The sequence below is a fragment of the Osmerus eperlanus genome, chromosome 24, assembly GCF_963692335.1.
Source record: "Osmerus eperlanus chromosome 24, fOsmEpe2.1, whole genome shotgun sequence".
NCBI classification, from domain to species: domain Eukaryota; kingdom Metazoa; phylum Chordata; class Actinopteri; order Osmeriformes; family Osmeridae; genus Osmerus; species Osmerus eperlanus.
The window spans coordinates 1397552-1414203 of NC_085041.1; the positions used below are offsets into that span (position 1 = coordinate 1397552).

At 48.7% G+C, this 16652-nt stretch overlaps 2 protein-coding genes across 2 annotated transcripts in view; both read right to left on the minus strand.

Moving 5' to 3' along the window:
- LOC134010804 (cytosolic carboxypeptidase 6-like) overlaps positions 1-16652 on the minus strand; it is a 58341-nt gene that overhangs the window by 34993 nt on the left and 6696 nt on the right. Inside the window, exon 3 of the mRNA XM_062450088.1 lies at positions 16072-16111. Coding sequence (XP_062306072.1) covers positions 16072-16111 — 40 coding nt within the window. The remainder of the gene's footprint in view (positions 1-16071; positions 16112-16652) is intronic.
- bend5 (BEN domain containing 5) lies at positions 826-7935 on the minus strand. The gene is made up of 6 exons (XM_062450885.1): positions 7700-7935; positions 6323-6444; positions 5038-5485; positions 3253-3401; positions 1614-1827; positions 826-1274 (listed from the first exon to the last, which is right to left on the minus strand). Exons 1-6 carry the CDS (start codon positions 7881-7883, stop codon positions 1078-1080), a joined length of 1314 nt encoding a protein of 437 aa, XP_062306869.1. The 5' UTR covers positions 7884-7935; the 3' UTR covers positions 826-1077.

Here is a 16652-nt window from a genome sequence, read left to right on the forward strand (position 1 = left end):
AAACAAACAGTACTTTGCTTCCCCGGCTGGCTAGCGAGCTAGCTCTAACTCCTCCCGCAAACATCTCCAAAGTGCTGGTGACAAGCTTCCGGAACATTTCCGATCACAGCTTGACAGAGAGGAAGAGGACCCTGTAGGTCCATTCTGATTGCCCAATCATCCTTAAGGCCTTTCTGGGCGTGAAGACGTGTACACCAGCCCGCCGAGGTCCTCTGCAGCACAGCTTGATTCTAGAACAGCGCTGCATCAGATCTGAAGGCAGGGCACAAACCTGACCTCGACACTAGGGTTAGGAGATCCCAGAGGTTGAAAGATCAAATGTCAAGAGCTGTCCTGTTTCACAGGATTCCAACCATGACCTCTCTTTCTCTCTGGCAACAAACATCTTCAACCTGCATCTAGAAGCGGTCTCACCGACAGGTCCTACTGGCTGGATCCCACCAATTTATCTCCAGATGAATTGCACTAACCTGACCATGCACGTACGAATTAAGACATGGATTTCATAAAGCTTGTTTTAACAAAGTGCCTCTTTGAGCTCATGTGAAGTACCACAAAGACAGTCAAACCCTTCACCTCATTCCTCCGTCATCACACACAAACACAGACACACTAGCACCGTTGCCACCAACACCATCTTCCTAACAGCAGAAGATGTGTGATCAGAAGAAAGTCGGTTCTCGGTTCTAACGAGCCTTGAGGTCATAATATCATGTTCTGACACAGAACGAAGGTCAGAGCCTCTCACCCCTACCACTGAAGAAGATCTCTCTCCATCAGCACACACCACTAACCTCCACCCCCCCCCCCCCCCCCAATCAGCTTACAAAAAACTATACGACCACACTAATACACTCCACCCCTGACCACACGGATTGGTAGGTAAAGCTGTCTTGTCAGCCAGAAGGGCCAATAGCATGTGGAGGAAAGGGGAGGGCCCATAGACATTGGTCGGGCTGCTCTTGCAATGGCACAGCAGGTCACACCACCACCACCACTCTCCCTCCTCCTCTTCCTCCCCCATTCCTCGGGCGCTGTGGATGAGGCGGAGCTACAGGGATGGGGGAGGGGTCAGGACTACATGGTGTCGTAGCTGTAGTTCTCCATCTTCACTGTCTGACGGATCAGTAGCTTGGACTCCCGCCTCTCCTCGTTCTTGATGGACTTGTTGATGTCCATGATCTTCTCGCAGATGTACTTGTTGACCTTGGACAAGCGCTGGGTGATCTCTGCGCTGTCGGCCGTCTCCTGAGAGACACGGTCGTAGAGACACTCTGAGGAGAGGGAGAGGTGCAGCTTAAAGACAGTACACTCTACAATGAGAAGATATGTTATTTGTGACACGCCTTTCTTGTACTCAAAGCGTTAGTGACGCCGCAGTCCACGGCTGTGACAGATTGTTAATCTGTTGCTTTTGTTCAGTTCCAACAAAAGATCTAAGGATGAATGTTTGGCAGTAAAACGTGTGGAACAGCTTCAGACTAGTCTGGAGTTAATAAAATGCTCTTCTGGGTCTGTGTCTCCTGAACCAGTGTTTTCAGTCTAGGGTCAGGCTGAGGCTAGGGTCTAAGAACGATCCGGAATGGTCCGGAAGGCGTGCGGCTGCGCGATACCTCGGACTATTTTGAGCTTGCTGGGAGAGAGGGGCGGCTTTGGCAGGGCGTCCTTCTTCTTCTTGGTGGCCACCCCGGTGACGCTGCGGTTCTTCAGGGTCTCCGTGCCCCAGATCATCACCGCCAGGTTCTTGGTGAACTTAGAGTCTCCCTGGGTTCTCTGGAGCTGGTGCCATTTCTCCTCTTCCACCCAGATCCCTCCGCCTAGGTGCACCTGTGGGGGGGGGGGGGGGGGGGGTGACACTGGGGTGAGTACTTTTTAATATAATTTAAATCCATTTAATATAGTTTAAGATATCACTTGATTCATTGTTCATTGGCTTTCCCTGCTCCAAACCATCGTTATATCCTGGCCTTTAAAATACACTATTGGTCAACTTCTAGTCCACACACACAGACTTGACGCCCGCATTACATGCAATCCTCGCTTCCCAGGTGCCAATCACACAGGACCACAAACGGTCTTTACACCACAGGGAGAGGGGAATCATGGGAACAGCTGGTTAGTCCTGCAGTATGGGCGCACGGCACAGCGCTCCTGTGGACCCCACTGAAGACCACATGGTTAATCTCCAGTCTCAGATGTACCTTTTGAGAGGGCAGTGGGTTCAGATTAGCTCCCCAGTCCAATGGGCTTAGACATGTACAGAACACTGCTGCTCTCTCAATCTGTTGGCTGTGTGTCCTGCCCTGCATCCATCCTGTCCTGCATCTAGCTCCATCACAAGCGGATTGCTGGGACTGGGTGTCCTCTGTGAACCGGGGAAGCAAGTGACACGTGGCATCTCTCTCTCTCTCTCTCTCTCTCTCTCTCTCTCTCTCTCTCTCTCTCTCTCTCTCACACTCTCACACTCTCACACTCTCACACTCTCACACTCTCACACTCTCTCACACTCTCTCACACACACACACACACGCACACACACGCACACACAGTCTCTCTCTCTCTCTCTCTCTCTCTCTCTCTCTCTCTCTCTCTCTCTCTCTCTCTCTCTCTCTCTCTCTCTCTCTCTCTCTCTCTCTCTCTCAAACCCTTCTCTCTCTTATCACTGCAAGGTATTTAGGCTGCCATCCAAAGGCTTTTCCCTTGACAGGTAATGTGCTTTAGGCACCTGGCCAGCAGACCAGCTTTTCATTCTCTTAACTTAGACAAGATGTTTTTTCCCTCCACCCTTACACCCCCCCCTTCTCCCTCTCCATTTTTCTAGGGCTACCTGTCACTCACTGAAATTCCTCTGGTGTAGATAATTAATAGCGGGGCCAAGATGAGAGTCTTACAGTAATTTACTTTTGTTCTTCACGCTTGAGGGGAACAGAGCCCACTTGCTGTTGAGTAGGGAAGTTGTAGCACGATATTGCTAACAAGCTAATGTAGACAGGCTAACACGCAGATGGTTTGGCAGTGCAACCATGCCAGGCTAGCACATTGGGGCAAGCAGGATTGACTGTCACCACAAACTTGTTTCCTTTCACAGTACACAGCTGAAAACAGGCTAATACTGTGTGTTAGGATGTGTGATAGGAAGGTTGGGGTGAGGGGAAAACATGGCATATGTGGTGGTCCTGTGTGTGTGTGTGTTTGTATGTGAGGGAATGTGAGTGAGTGTGTGAGCGTAGGACAGGGCGGGGCAGCGCTCACCTTGCCGTCGTTGAAGGTGTACACAGTCCTGGGGGAGGGGGAGTGAGTGGAGCTGGTGTTGGCCTCCTCTCTACACACCTCCTGGGCCTCCACCAGGGGCTCCACCACCTCCGCCTTGATGGTCTGGGTGCCGTTGTCATGCATGGGCTCTGGACACACACACACACACACATTACACCATCAGTATCGCTGCCTCTAGAGGTCTAACCATGTTTGGCTGATCAGAACATCACCAGGATATTAACAAGCCATGGGGGAAGACTGTCAGATCCACTACGAGAACAGAGCTACGAAAACATCAAGAATCCAGACACTTTAAGATTCAAACAAGAGTAGAGAGTTATTACCTAGCTACGTGGTAGCTAAGTCCTTCAGAGTATTGGAAGGTCCTAGGACCTGCCTTAGAACACAGCCACTGTTCTCCCCATGGAAGGCCTTGCGTCTCCTGCAGGAGCACCTGCAGGACATTCCCCTACACCAGGCCTCTGACAGAGAGGTACAGCCCCGCCTCAGAGGAGGCAGCAGGGGCTGGAGGGGCTGCCAGCCTGGAGCTCTGAGCCCACCAGTGGGAGCATGTGTCTGGGGAGTTTCCGGTCTGACAGTCCTGGTCTGGTGCCTGCAGCATCCAGGCTTCCCAACCTCTTAGCCTCAGCATCCAACCTCTAGCCTCAGCATCCAACCCCCAGCCTCAGCATCCAACCTAACAACCTCAGCATCCAGCCTCAGCATCCAACCTCCCAGTCTTCAGCCCTCAGCCCTCCCAGACCACAGCCTCCCAGACCACAGCCTCCCAGACCACAGCCTCACAGCCTCCCAGACCACAGCCTCCCAGACCACAGCCTCACAGCCTCCCAGACCACAGCCTCACAGCCTCCCAGACCACAGCCTCCCAGACCACAACCTCACAGCCTCCCAGACCACAGCCTCCCAGACCACAGCCTCCCAGACCACAGCCTCCCAGACCACAGCCTCCTGCTGTAGGTTATTTTAGCCTCAGTAAGCTGCCTTGGTGGTGGGCCACACTAAGCTCCCATGTAACTGATGAGTTTTAATATCGGTCAGCACAACCCACAGCTAACCCCACATCAGCATGGCCCCTCTTATCTTTAGCCTGTCCATTAGACAGTCAGGCTAGCGCTAGCTACAGCGCCAGAGGGAAATCCCAGGTTAATACTAGCCTCTGGCAAGGCTGGCTACACTAAACCAGACAGTCGCATAGTACCCCAAGCTTTCGTTTTTCATGTAAGGTTTTGGAGTTATTTGATAGGGCCAGATACAATTAGGAACCTTGAGATCAAATATTATGGGCCGTGTGTGCCCATTTATGGGCTTAACAAACAGAGGAATGTAGGCTGAGGTTAAGTTTGTGTGTGTGTGTCTGTCTAGCCCTCTACCTGCTTGAATGCACAGTGTGTCTAAGTGCATTTCTGTGTCTGTTCTGGGGTCTGTCAGTATGTCAGTGTGTACTCAGGTGGATTGAATTGTGAGCATTTCATGTCAAGTCTGTCTTACATGTCAGTTTAAGAGAGCCTTCCTAATGGTCTGTGTGTGTGTGTGTGTGAGTGTGTAAGTGTGAGTGAGTGTATGTGTGAGTGTGTGTGTGTGAGTGTGTAAGTGTGAGTGAGTGTATGTGTGAGTGTGTGTGTGTGTGAGTGTGTGTGTGAGTGTGTACGTGTGAGTGAGTGTATGTGTGTGTGTGTGTGTGAGTGTGTACGTGTGAGTGTGTGTGTGAGTGTGTACGTGTGAGTGTGTGTGTGAGTGTGTATAAGTGTGTGTGTTCCTCACCGCTGCCCAGCCTCATGAGGAGCACGTCCTGTAGCCTCCTGTTGAAGTCCCTCAGCTCCTTGACCTCTGTCAACAGACTCCCGTACTCCTTCAGCTTCTTGGCCTGCTGCACCAGCTGCCTGCGAGTCCTCTCCAGCTCCTGTTGGAGCCTCCTCATCTCCTCCTCCTGCTGCCTGTAGCTGTGGACCAGCTCCTCGTACAGGACCCGGGGCACCACGGCCACCTCCCCCCCGCCGCCCAGCTCCCCGGCCCCACAGGTCCTCTCCTCCATCTCCTCCTCGTCCTCCTCCTCCTCCCCGTCCTCCTCCTCTTCTGCCAGCCTATCCTCCTCCAGTTCCTCGTCTCCCTCCAGGCAGGAGCTGGCTGCGTTCCTCTCCAGGCGAGCCACCACCGCTGCCAGGCTCCTGGAGGAGGTGGAGGTGGGCCGGCCCTGGTCCTGAGACTGGGCCTGGAGCCGGGGAGAAAAGGGAACAGAAGTTACATTTAGTCATTTAGTAGACGTTCTTATCCAGAGCTAGCTGGCAGAGTTAGCTGGAACTGCAGCAGAAACAAAGCTGAAAGAAACTATATAACTAACGTGTCTTAAAAATGTTGATCGGTGAACTAAAGAATGAACTTTTAGGAGGAGTGTGGTGGCCTGAGGTGTCCAGCTAAATAACCACAGGTTAGGAAAATCTGCCTCAGCCTATTCCGTGCAGTGTCTAGGATCACAGATTTAGTTTTGATTGCAAATGCCAGAGTGGATGTCAAATCCCCAGTGGCCGGGGGTGGTGGAGCCGTGAGACATTGGGACAGCAGGGGCTGTGATGACTGGCTCAGACTGTGGAGACTGGAGGGAGTGGAGTTACTGAGTTCTCTGATGAGCCGCTCAGAGGATTTGCTCAGTGAAAGGGCAGCTGTCCAGAGTGCTGAATTTGTGTTAATCCAGCATACGGTAAAAATAGAAGGGGGATTTTAGGACCCCGGCCAACTGCATGGTAACATTTCATTAAGTCATAAACATACACGGACCTTCGAAGGTTTGTTTCCTCTTGCAACTACAACTGCAGGAACAAGAATCAAAAGACGCGTGTCTCACACACACGTAAACGCTAAGACATCCTTCAGAGTATCCATGCATACGGTGAACCTGCAGTGTGTCGCTCTATGCATACGGTGAACCTGCAGTGTGTCGCTCTATGCATACGGTGAACCTGCAGTGTGTCGCTCTATGCATACGGTGAACCTGCAGTGTGTCGCTCTATGCATACGGTGAACCTGCAGTGTGTTGCTGAGTTGAACCCACCTTTTTATGCCTCAGAGGCTGTCGTTCCTCTCCAAAGTGGTTTTCTACAGAGTTCCTCGTTGACATCTTGGGAATTTTCATCTTCTTTTGCATTATACTGTTTTCAAATTCCTCTATGGTTACTGAAAGGCGAAATAAGCATCATCAGACACACATTCACTGCTGCCAGGAAATGACAGATTCCTCCGTAATCAGGAAAGTAATTCTTCATAGCCTTCGAATCACCTCCAACCAGTGTGTGAGCTTAACCATCCTAAATAGATCTAAAACAACTGCAGGCTGATGACATGTAAATATAGTTGATCTTTGCTACGCCTACTGTATGAACTGCTCAAATAAAGACAGCAACTATACTGGTGGTACTTGTTAAGCATCAACAAGTCTAGCAAACTGGCTAGCTAGCTATTGTACATAGAACTGACGTTAGCAAGGATCTTAGATAATTTAAGATCTTTTAAAGCCAGACTGTTCAAATACCAGGATTAGTAATCTAGCTAAATACCCTGGTATTACATGGTAACGTTAAGCCTGGCTAGCCGGAGGCACTAGTCTGATAAACAAATAATGAATTAGCTAGCTACCTAGAAGCCAACATTCATTCTAGACAGGTGAACAACGCTGACATTGTTATCAGTTCGCTATCTTGGGTAGCAGTATATGTGTGCAAAACATGTAAATTGACAAGCATTTCTATGACTAAAGTGTATATCTTAATGCCTTTTAGATGTTTGCTAACGTATCATTGTCCTAATCTATAACACAGCTAGCAAGCTATTACATATGCTAGGTTGGAAGCTGTCTCAGGTGGCTAGCTAGACATCTTTGACTGCAAGACAGCAAAGATCAACTAAGCAACAACAGAAGCGCCGCACATAGACAACATCCTACGCTTCATTCCATGTTATTCATCTGGACAAACGTTGTAGTTGCTGTCTCTCACGTTACTGTTGTTGTTGGTAAACAGCCACACACGACTTCAGACAAAGATGTGCGTCTAGGCTAACGTATTTTGCTACTGTAACTAGCTGCTAGCAATGTTGGCTAGCTAACCTCAGCTACTTCAGCTTTCACCGTAAATGACAACTACTTTTTGGAAGGCTATTGTGTATTACAGACACATCTCACAGAGGTGTGATTAAATGGCTGATAGCACCTAGCTAGCTAGCTAGCTAGCTACCAAAGTCAGCTATCGTTAACACTGTGTCAGCCTAGCTATATAGCATTACGAGTTCGCTGTGCTGCTGTCAGATTGGAACTATCAGTGTGTTTTGACGGCGAGAAAACATGACTCAGTGTTTGTTATGTCTACCATAAATTCATTTACGAAATCAGAGAAAACGTCGTGGCGTTTGCAGACAAGCAAGGAATTCAACTTACCTGCAAGGGCAAGTATCTGTGCTTTGCACGGCTGGCCTGCGCAGCCATTCTCTTCAGTTCTGTCAACCAAATACACCTTCTGATGATCAAAATCTGTTTTGTGCAGAGGTCTGAAATCTTTCACATTTGAAACGGGCAAGGCGTAGCACATATCGTCTTCCAAGAACCTAACGAAAGCATACATTATTTCTCTTTGGTCCTGCACTTTGGATATGGTTGACAGTTTTACCTCATAAGTATAACAAAAAAAATATATAAACACAAAAGGGTGAAATGGGGAGGGTTTCTGAGCTCGGCTACTCTAGCCTGATGCACAACACTTCAACGCGCCTCACAAGACCTTAGCAATAGATTAATAATAACCAGCAATGTGAATATATTTGACGTTTAGCGATTGACATAAAATAGATATCAAAAGTGTTGTATTATTGATATAAACAGATACAAGTTGCAAAATAACGCTACATAATTACAAATACATAAAGTAACTAATCCAGCAAGCAATAAGGACAAACATTAACTAAAACTTTACAACAACAAAAAAGATTCGCTTTTGAGCAGAATTAAGATTAAATGCTTCCCCCATGTATCATGTATTTATCAGACTGATAATATTCTGATATAATCTAAACATTTTGAATTTCAACGTCAATGTTTATGATTGGAGATATTAATCAAAGAAAGTTTTCTGAGGGAATATCTGAAACTTCTAATATATTCTACCCATCCCCCTTTTCCAGATTCCTCCGTAAAACCACCGTTGAAGAAACCTTTTGTCAGCAACTGTTAATGTTATAAATATTACCTCCCATTACATTTCACCTGTCTCCCGCCCCTCTCCCTCTCTAGATGCTGCTTAATGGAACCAAGGGGCAGGGAGAGAGAAATAGGGAGGAAGAGAGAAGCGAGAGTGGCAGAAACGGATAGTTGATTACCCCCTGACTGATCTGTCTGAAGGAGCTCACGAGGTGGCTCGAGCCGCTTCTCTCCTCGAGCATCTTCTCTCCTCATCCTGGTGTCTCACGGTGGACAGCAGGGGATCCCCTCTCTGACAGTAAGGAACTATTTGTTGTCGCTAGCTAGTTGTCTAGTGACACAACGGGATGGATTTCTCCTCTCTTGTTATCCTAATGGAGAGCAGCGCAGTCGATAAAAACACTAACAACCTCGTTCTGCTTCTCCCGCCGTAATTGAAAAGTAACTGATGTAGAGCTCCGCATGCCTCTATTCTCCTGTGTCATTTTCATTTTCATCTCTGGACTCCGATCAGACATGAGGCATTGAGGCGTAGGCTGGCTTCCTTTGAAACCATTTGAAACCGTAGTATTATGAGGCGTAGTATTTGCCAAGTATAGAGAGAGATGTATGATAACTGCTGTAATATATATATATAATTTTCCCATCTCATCTTCTGCTGTGTAATTTTTCTTTCTTTCGAAATTCTCATTAGACAGTCTAATGATCAAACAAGTATGTATAACCAGACCCCATTCAAACCAATACACTGGGGCAAACACGCCAAGTTATTGAATGTCACTTGTACTTAAGTAAGTCCCAGGACCAAACAGAGAAGTCTACACCTCCAGAGGGATTTAATAAAATAATTGATAAAGAACAGTGGAGATTTCAGCAGCTTCGCAAGTAGGATGAAGGATTACAGCTAACCTAATCTGGTGTTCAATGGCTGTGCTGTCCAGCTCAAACCCATCGGCCACCTGGAGACCTCTGTTCCCTGTCCCAAGTGTCTGGGCCAGGGCTTAACATGGAGCCTTAACCCGGAGCGCTAACTCACAACTAGAAGACTTACACCTGGCCGACCAAAGCAAAACCTTAACCTGGTGCCGAATACGAACCATCATTAGCAACACACAGAACTAGTTCCTCTGATGTCTCAAGCAATACGACTGTCACATCCAAACGCAATATTATATAAATTACGTCCAAAAATATTTTTGTTTTTCCAACTCATTTAAAAAGAAGAATAAACTAATCCCATATCTCTCCAAGGGTAGCTGTGCGTGTGTGTACGTGTGTGTGTGTACGTGTGTGTACTCGGTCACGGCTGGCAGTGGCCAGACATCATGTCCTGCCAATTAGCTCCACACTACCTCCCTCATCTATCTTTATTGGTCATCCATTAGCTGGCATTAACAGCAGACACGGCATAATAGCAGAGATGATGCCTCTGATGGAATCAGACGGCGCAGGCATACGTGGGCTCGCTGTGCCTGGAATCAGAACGGGCTGCAGGGGCTGCATCGATGCAGGAGGGTATTATCTGAGTGTCTGTGTGTGTGTGTCGGTGTCTCTCTGTGTGTGTGTGTCTCTCTGTGTGTGTGTCTCTGTGCGTCTGTGTGTGTCTGTCTGATGGGATTGTTGACAAGGACTGAATATTCTTTTTTTTTTTAAACGTCTGTGGTACTAGGGAAGCATTAGGGTTGGTGTTTAGGCAGCCAATCAAAACAGTGCACCTGTGCCTGCGATGGACAGATGCTGTCACAGGTGTGTGTGTGTGTGTGTGTGTGTGTGATGGAGGCTGGCTGGGGCCAACGCCAGCAGCCTGTCCAGCAGAAGGCCCAAGCCTGGATCTGCCAGGTGGAGAGGCTTGCAGGGGCAGAAACAACAATAGAAATATCCGGAACATGCCTCCGGATTAACACCCGGTACAAAGAAGCCTCACCGGTGACAATCCAAGATGGATGATGTGTCACCGTGGGAACGTACTGGTCGCAAAGGTTTCCAGTGCGGTCAAATGTCAGAAGTGTGTTTTCTGTTAGAAGCCAAGGGTGTGTGTGTGTGTTGGTTGAGGCGGGGGGTGGTGATGGGGTTGAGAGTGAGGGTGGTCATGATGTTAATTATCTCCTCATGAATGACTAATTAGCCAGAAGTAGCCCGCTTGCCAATTAAAGAAGCGATAGCCCGTGGAATGAGCAGAGACAAACCGAACAGGCAAGAGGGACATCAATTACTAACGTGGCTTCGCCCCAAAGACAGACTAAGACTGTCACAGTGCGTGACAGAGCAGGGGACCAACTTTATTGTCTGGCTCCCTCAGTACTCATTTCGAGGGGTATGTTGCTGGCCATGCGTACAGTGCCTTCTCTGGAGTCTCTCACACACCAGAGAGACGGTTGAAGAATATAGCTCCCGCCACAGAAAATACTGATCCTGTTTCAGAGAGCTGGTTGGATGAGTTCTTTGGGCCTTTTCTCTTTCTCAGTAAGTGTTAGCATGCACACACGCACACACACACACGCACACACAGTAAGTGGATTATTGACTGGTGTGAGGGTGGCCGATTGCTGAATGGATTTGTCTTTTTTTTTACTGGTTCATATGATGACTGTTATAAAAACACAGGGCCAGTTATGAACCTGACCTGAGGAAAAGTCGAGAGTTGACGAAGTGAAGGGTTGTGGTAGGAAACTTACAAGACTGAAGACATTAGGGACCTCAGCTGTCTTCGGACAGAAGTGTGACAAACAACCGGCGACCCCAAGGCCTTCCAGAACCTTCCCTCCAGGTGTCCTGAGACAGGTGGCATTCCTTCATCCAATGTATGTCACATTTTCATGTCCACTATGTGCCTGTAAGCCAGCTCAACTCCTGGCTGCCCGGGAATACGCCTTAATGATTACTCTCCCCCCTCCATCATCGCTGACAGAAACACACACTCACACTCGGACAGAGGCAGCCAGTAGCTGCTGGTTCTGGGACAGGACCCCAGCGCAGCCCTGGTCCGGGAGCTTAAGGGACCAGACCCCAGGACAGCCTGGGTGGCAGGTGCGCAGAGTCTGACAGATAGTAGCAGATAAAGCTCTGGCCAGGGACTGGACACAGGACAGGGGGGAGCAGGGGAAGGGTTGCCCAGAGGCTGTTAGCATGCACACACACACGCACACACACGCACACACACACACACACACAGGCACACGCACATTCACCAAGGACACACAAGGTCAGTCTACTAAGCATCAGTTTGTTGGAATACTAGTCCCATAAATTGATGTTTCCATGGAGACACATACCACCCCGGATGTCATCTAATATTGTTTGTTGTTGTTTGGTTTGCAGTTATGACTTGGTTTCAATGATGAGTCCCTGTTGTCCAACGAAGCAGATCTGCTTATGCCACTACTGCTGTCGCTCGGCAAAACAGCCTTGTTTTCATGTTTGTGATCTGAAACCTCCTTGGATCACCCTCCTAGGAGGAACATCACATTGTGGACGGTGTTTCATGTTGTGAGATGTGACAGAGAGAGAAAGAGAGAGAGAGAAAGAGAGAGTGTCCATGTTTGTACTAAGATACAAGGAAAGCATACTTATGTGTCTGGCAGCCGGACTGACACAAGGCTGAGTATCTAGGATTTGAGGATGCACGGAGAAGATGAATATTTCATCTGGCTGCCGTGGAAACGTCTTCTTTGATTTCCCCCTGGAGGTTTCTGCGTTGCTTCCTGGTGACCCCTGCATGGCCCCGCCCCTTGCATGGCCCCGCCCCCTGCATGGCCCCACCTCTTCCTTCCCAGCCTGCCTCTGCACAGGCCAGAGGAGCACACAGACTGTGTGTGCGTGTGCAGTTTATCAGTGTAGCATGTGTGTGTGTGTGTCGGAGGTCCTCCTCTGCCTTCCCCTCCTCTCCTCTCCTCTCTCCTGTTCTCTCCCCATGTGTCTGTTCAGGGGGCAGGGTGAGCCTGATGACAGGTTAATAAAGTTACCAATCGGCATCCATCAGCCAAGGTAACCATGTCAACACATTCCAACAGGTAACCATATCAATCCTCAGTCATTGGCAACAGGTAGCTAACCATATCAACACTGGGAGATGTGATAATGAGCTGATTGCGTAGATGTGTAGGGATATACACACACACACACACGCACACACACACACAGAATGAACCACAGAAACAGCATTGCTCTCAACTGTTGTTTATCGTGGACTCAGTTGTGCATTCAGCTTTCTGTGTGATGCTGGCTGGAGTCACGGCCCATTAGAAGCGTTAAATAGTCAGATTTGTAACGCAGCGAGTAATGTTTACGGCCAGCATTAACATTCCAGGGGCTTCAGGGACATTCAACAGACATGTTTTCAAATAATGGTTTAAAGATGCATATTCAAAATGTCTCTACGTATCCCTCCACCCCCCTCTCCCCTGCTCCCTCCTCTCCCTGTACACCCCCCCTCCCCTGCTCCCTCCTCTCCCTGTACACCCCCCTCCCCTGCTCCCTCCTCTCCCTGTACACCCCCCTCCCCTGCTCCCTCCTCTCCCTGTACACCCCCCTCCCCTGCTCCCTCCTCTCCCTGTACACCCCCCTCCCCTGCTCCCTCCTCTCCCTGTACACCCCCCTCCCCTGCTCCCTCCTCTCCCTGTACACCCCCCTCCCCTGCTCCCTCCTCTCCCTGTACACCCCCTCCCCATCCTCTCCCTGTATACCCATCTCCCCTGCTCCATCCTCTCCCTGTACACCCCCCCTTCCCTCTGCCTCCCCTCCTCTCTTCACCACCCCTCTTTGTTTGCACCACATCAAAAAACGATAGCAAGCTCCCCTATAATGAAGGGGAGGGAGATAAAATATGCAAATTCCCAGAGAAAGGATATAATTAGGGCCAATAATAGGAAGTGTTGTCTTCACAGCTGCTTCTTTCTACAGAGGCCTTATAGTGTTTGGTAAATAATGTGTCTCTCTTTATCTCCTCTCTCTAACACGCTTCTCTCTCTCTCTTCTCTCTCTCTCTCTCTCTCCTCTCTCTCTCTCTCTCTCTCTCTCTCTCTCTCTCTCTCTCTCTCATCTCTCTCTCCTACTCCTCTCTCTCTCTCTCTCTCTCTCTCTCTCTCTCTCTCTCTCTCTGCCTCCGTCAGGTTCCTCCAGGCTCTGACATCACAAGACTGTTTCTCTGTCTGTCTGTCTGTCTGTCTGTCTACCTGTCTGTTTCTCTGTCTGTCTGTCTGTCTGTCTGTCTGTCTGTCTGACTACCTGGGACACCAAAGGAGAGAGGAGCAATGTAGGCAGCACTAACATCAACACATGGGAGTCAGGTGGTCTGAGCGGTTAGGGAATCGGGCTAGTAAGCTGAAGGTTGCCAGTTCGATTCCCGGCCATGCAAAATTACATTGTGTCCTTGGCAAGGCACTTCACCCTACTTGCCTCGGGGGGGAATGTCCCTGTACTTACTGCAAGTCGCTCTGGATAAGAGCGTCTGCTAAATGACTAAATGTAAATGTAACACATAACACATGCTGTTTGGAGATAGGGGGAAACAGAGCTGCTGCTACACCACCAGGCCTCAGCAGTGATTACCATCATGGCTAGTGCCTGCTTCATGGACCCACAACAGGCTCTCTAGCCCCTCTCCTCCAGAGGCCTGGAGATCTGACACAATGTTTGTGAGCGATCATGACACGTGCAGGAGAAGTCGAGGAGCGCAGTAGCTTGATTGATCCTGGACTAGAGCCTGACAGCTCTGCGTCTCTCTCTCTCTCTTCCTCTCTCTGTCTCTCTCTCACTGTCTCGCTCTCTGTCCTCTCTCAATGTCTCTCCTCTCTCTGTCTCTCTGTCTCCCTCTCTCTGTCTCTGTCTCTCTCTCTCTCTGTATGTCTCCATGTGCTGAAGGTCAGATCCAGCATTGCCAGTCCCAGAGAGCAGATGCCCGTGGCTAACATGCTAGATTAGCCCAGCTCCGTGTGTCACACATAAACATAATTCTAATCAACGCATAATACAGCATCCAGATACATCAGACATATGGGCCTCTCTCTCCTTCCTGCCGTCCCCATCTGCCTCTCCTCCTCCATCACTCCATCCCAGCAGTTCCCTCCATCACTCCATCACCCAGCTGCCTATCTTCCATTTACACTGCTAGAAGGCGAGGCTGGAGCGGGAACTCAATCAAACGCATCCACACACACACACACACATACCCACACACACACATACCCACACACACACATACACACACACACATACATACACACACATACCCACACACACACATACCCACACACACACATACTGTATACCCCCACACACCACACACACACACTGCAAAGTTTGCACACACACACTCCAAAGTTTGCAGACACAAACACTGTTTTGTTGATCATCAAACACGATCTGGATTTTAAAGTGATATATAATTAAACTAATGATAAGCATTCATTGTAATGAGATCAGGTTGAAGCTAAACAAACACATTAGCCATATTTGATGTCTTCATGAACATGGTTAACACTGCCACTCAGACTCTAGAGAACATCTGTCTGTGTGTGCCAGAGTGTGTGTTTGTGTGCGTAATGTCTGTGTGATGTGTGTTGTATGTTTCTGCGTTGGAAGAGAGCGAGGAGTGCCTGTGTTTGTGTTTGATGAGAGTGTGTGACAGGGTTTGAGTGTGTGTTGGATGAGAGTGTGTGACAGGGTTTGAGTGTGTGTTTGGATGAGAGTGTGTGACAGGGTTTGAGTGTGTGTTTGGATGAACAGAAGGATCAGTGATGTAGCTCCATTCATCCAGGACAGACAGACAGCAGTCAGTCTGTACCTGCATCCTGTACCTGCACCCTGCACCCTGTACCTGCATCCTGTACCTGCACCTGTACCGACCTGCTCCTGTACCCTGCACCCCTGTACCTGCATCCTGCATCCTGTACCTGCATCCTGCACCCTGTACCTGCATCCTGTACCCTGCACCCTGTACCTCATCCTGCATCCTGTACCTGCATCCTGCACCCTGTACCTGCATCCTGTACCCTGTACCTGCACCCTGTACCTGCATCCTGTACCTGCACTCCTGTACCTGTACCTGCACCTGCATCCTGTACCCTGCACCTGCACCCGCATCCTGTACCTCTCTCTCTCTCTCTTATCTCTACATCTCATCCTCTCATCTCCTCTCTCTCTCTCTCTCTCTCTCTTCTCTCACTTCTTCTCTCTCTCTCTCTCTCTCTCTCTCTCTCTCTCTTCTCATCTCTCTCTCTCTCTCTCTCTCTCTCTCTCTCTCACACACACCAAGAGGTGAGACTAGAGGCCTCAAGGTCATAGTACCAGAGTAGCATTCGCATTTAGGATCAGAGGTATTATTGAATTTAGTAAAGGAAGCTTTTGTAAAGTAGTTGTACGTAACAGAGGGGATTTGAACCTGCAAGTTTTTGATCTGCAGTCAACCACTGAGCTATACCCACCCAGTGTAAGCAGTTGTAATGTAGTTGCAAAGTAGCTGGAATTGTCTTAGTAGAAGCCCTGGCAGTTGGTGTGGAGTCTGTTGATGCTGTTCATGGTGGCAGTGTTGGTGTGGAGGTTACTATTTGTGTTGTTAGCGGTGGTGATGTTGATGTTTGTGTTGTTGATGTTGTCAAATACAAGAGTGCAGGACTCACCAGGGTTGGTGATGGTCAGAAGGTCCAGTCGTCTCTGTTGCTGGAGAGAGAAGAGAAGTTCAAGTTTTTTAATGTCAGGTGCACAGAACAACACAGGATCAGACTGGGCACTGAAATTCTTAGGACAAGACAACGCAAAGCAACCTGGCATAACATGACATGTAAGTACACAGAACATAAATGACAGCTATGATAAGCTAAAATATAGTAAACCTCCTAATATACAATAACATACAATATTCAATACAGTATACTAACCTCTAAATACACATAATACACATAATAACCTATACTAACCTTATAAACCTATACTAACCTAAGACAAGTGAAGTACAATAGTGCAATATTGCTGATAGTGCAACCAGGAGCTGAAAGTGACAGTGTGTAAAGTGACTAGTGAGGAACTGTATCAGTGTCCATATCAATGTCATTCAGAAGCCTGATGGCCCTTGGAAAGAAACTGTTATCCAGTCTGTGTGTGCGAGACCGAATGCTTCGGTATGGCCTGCCAGAAGGCAACAGGTCAAAGAGTCGGAGCATCAGACTCGTCAGTGCAGCTTCTGCAGCGCAGCAGAAACCAG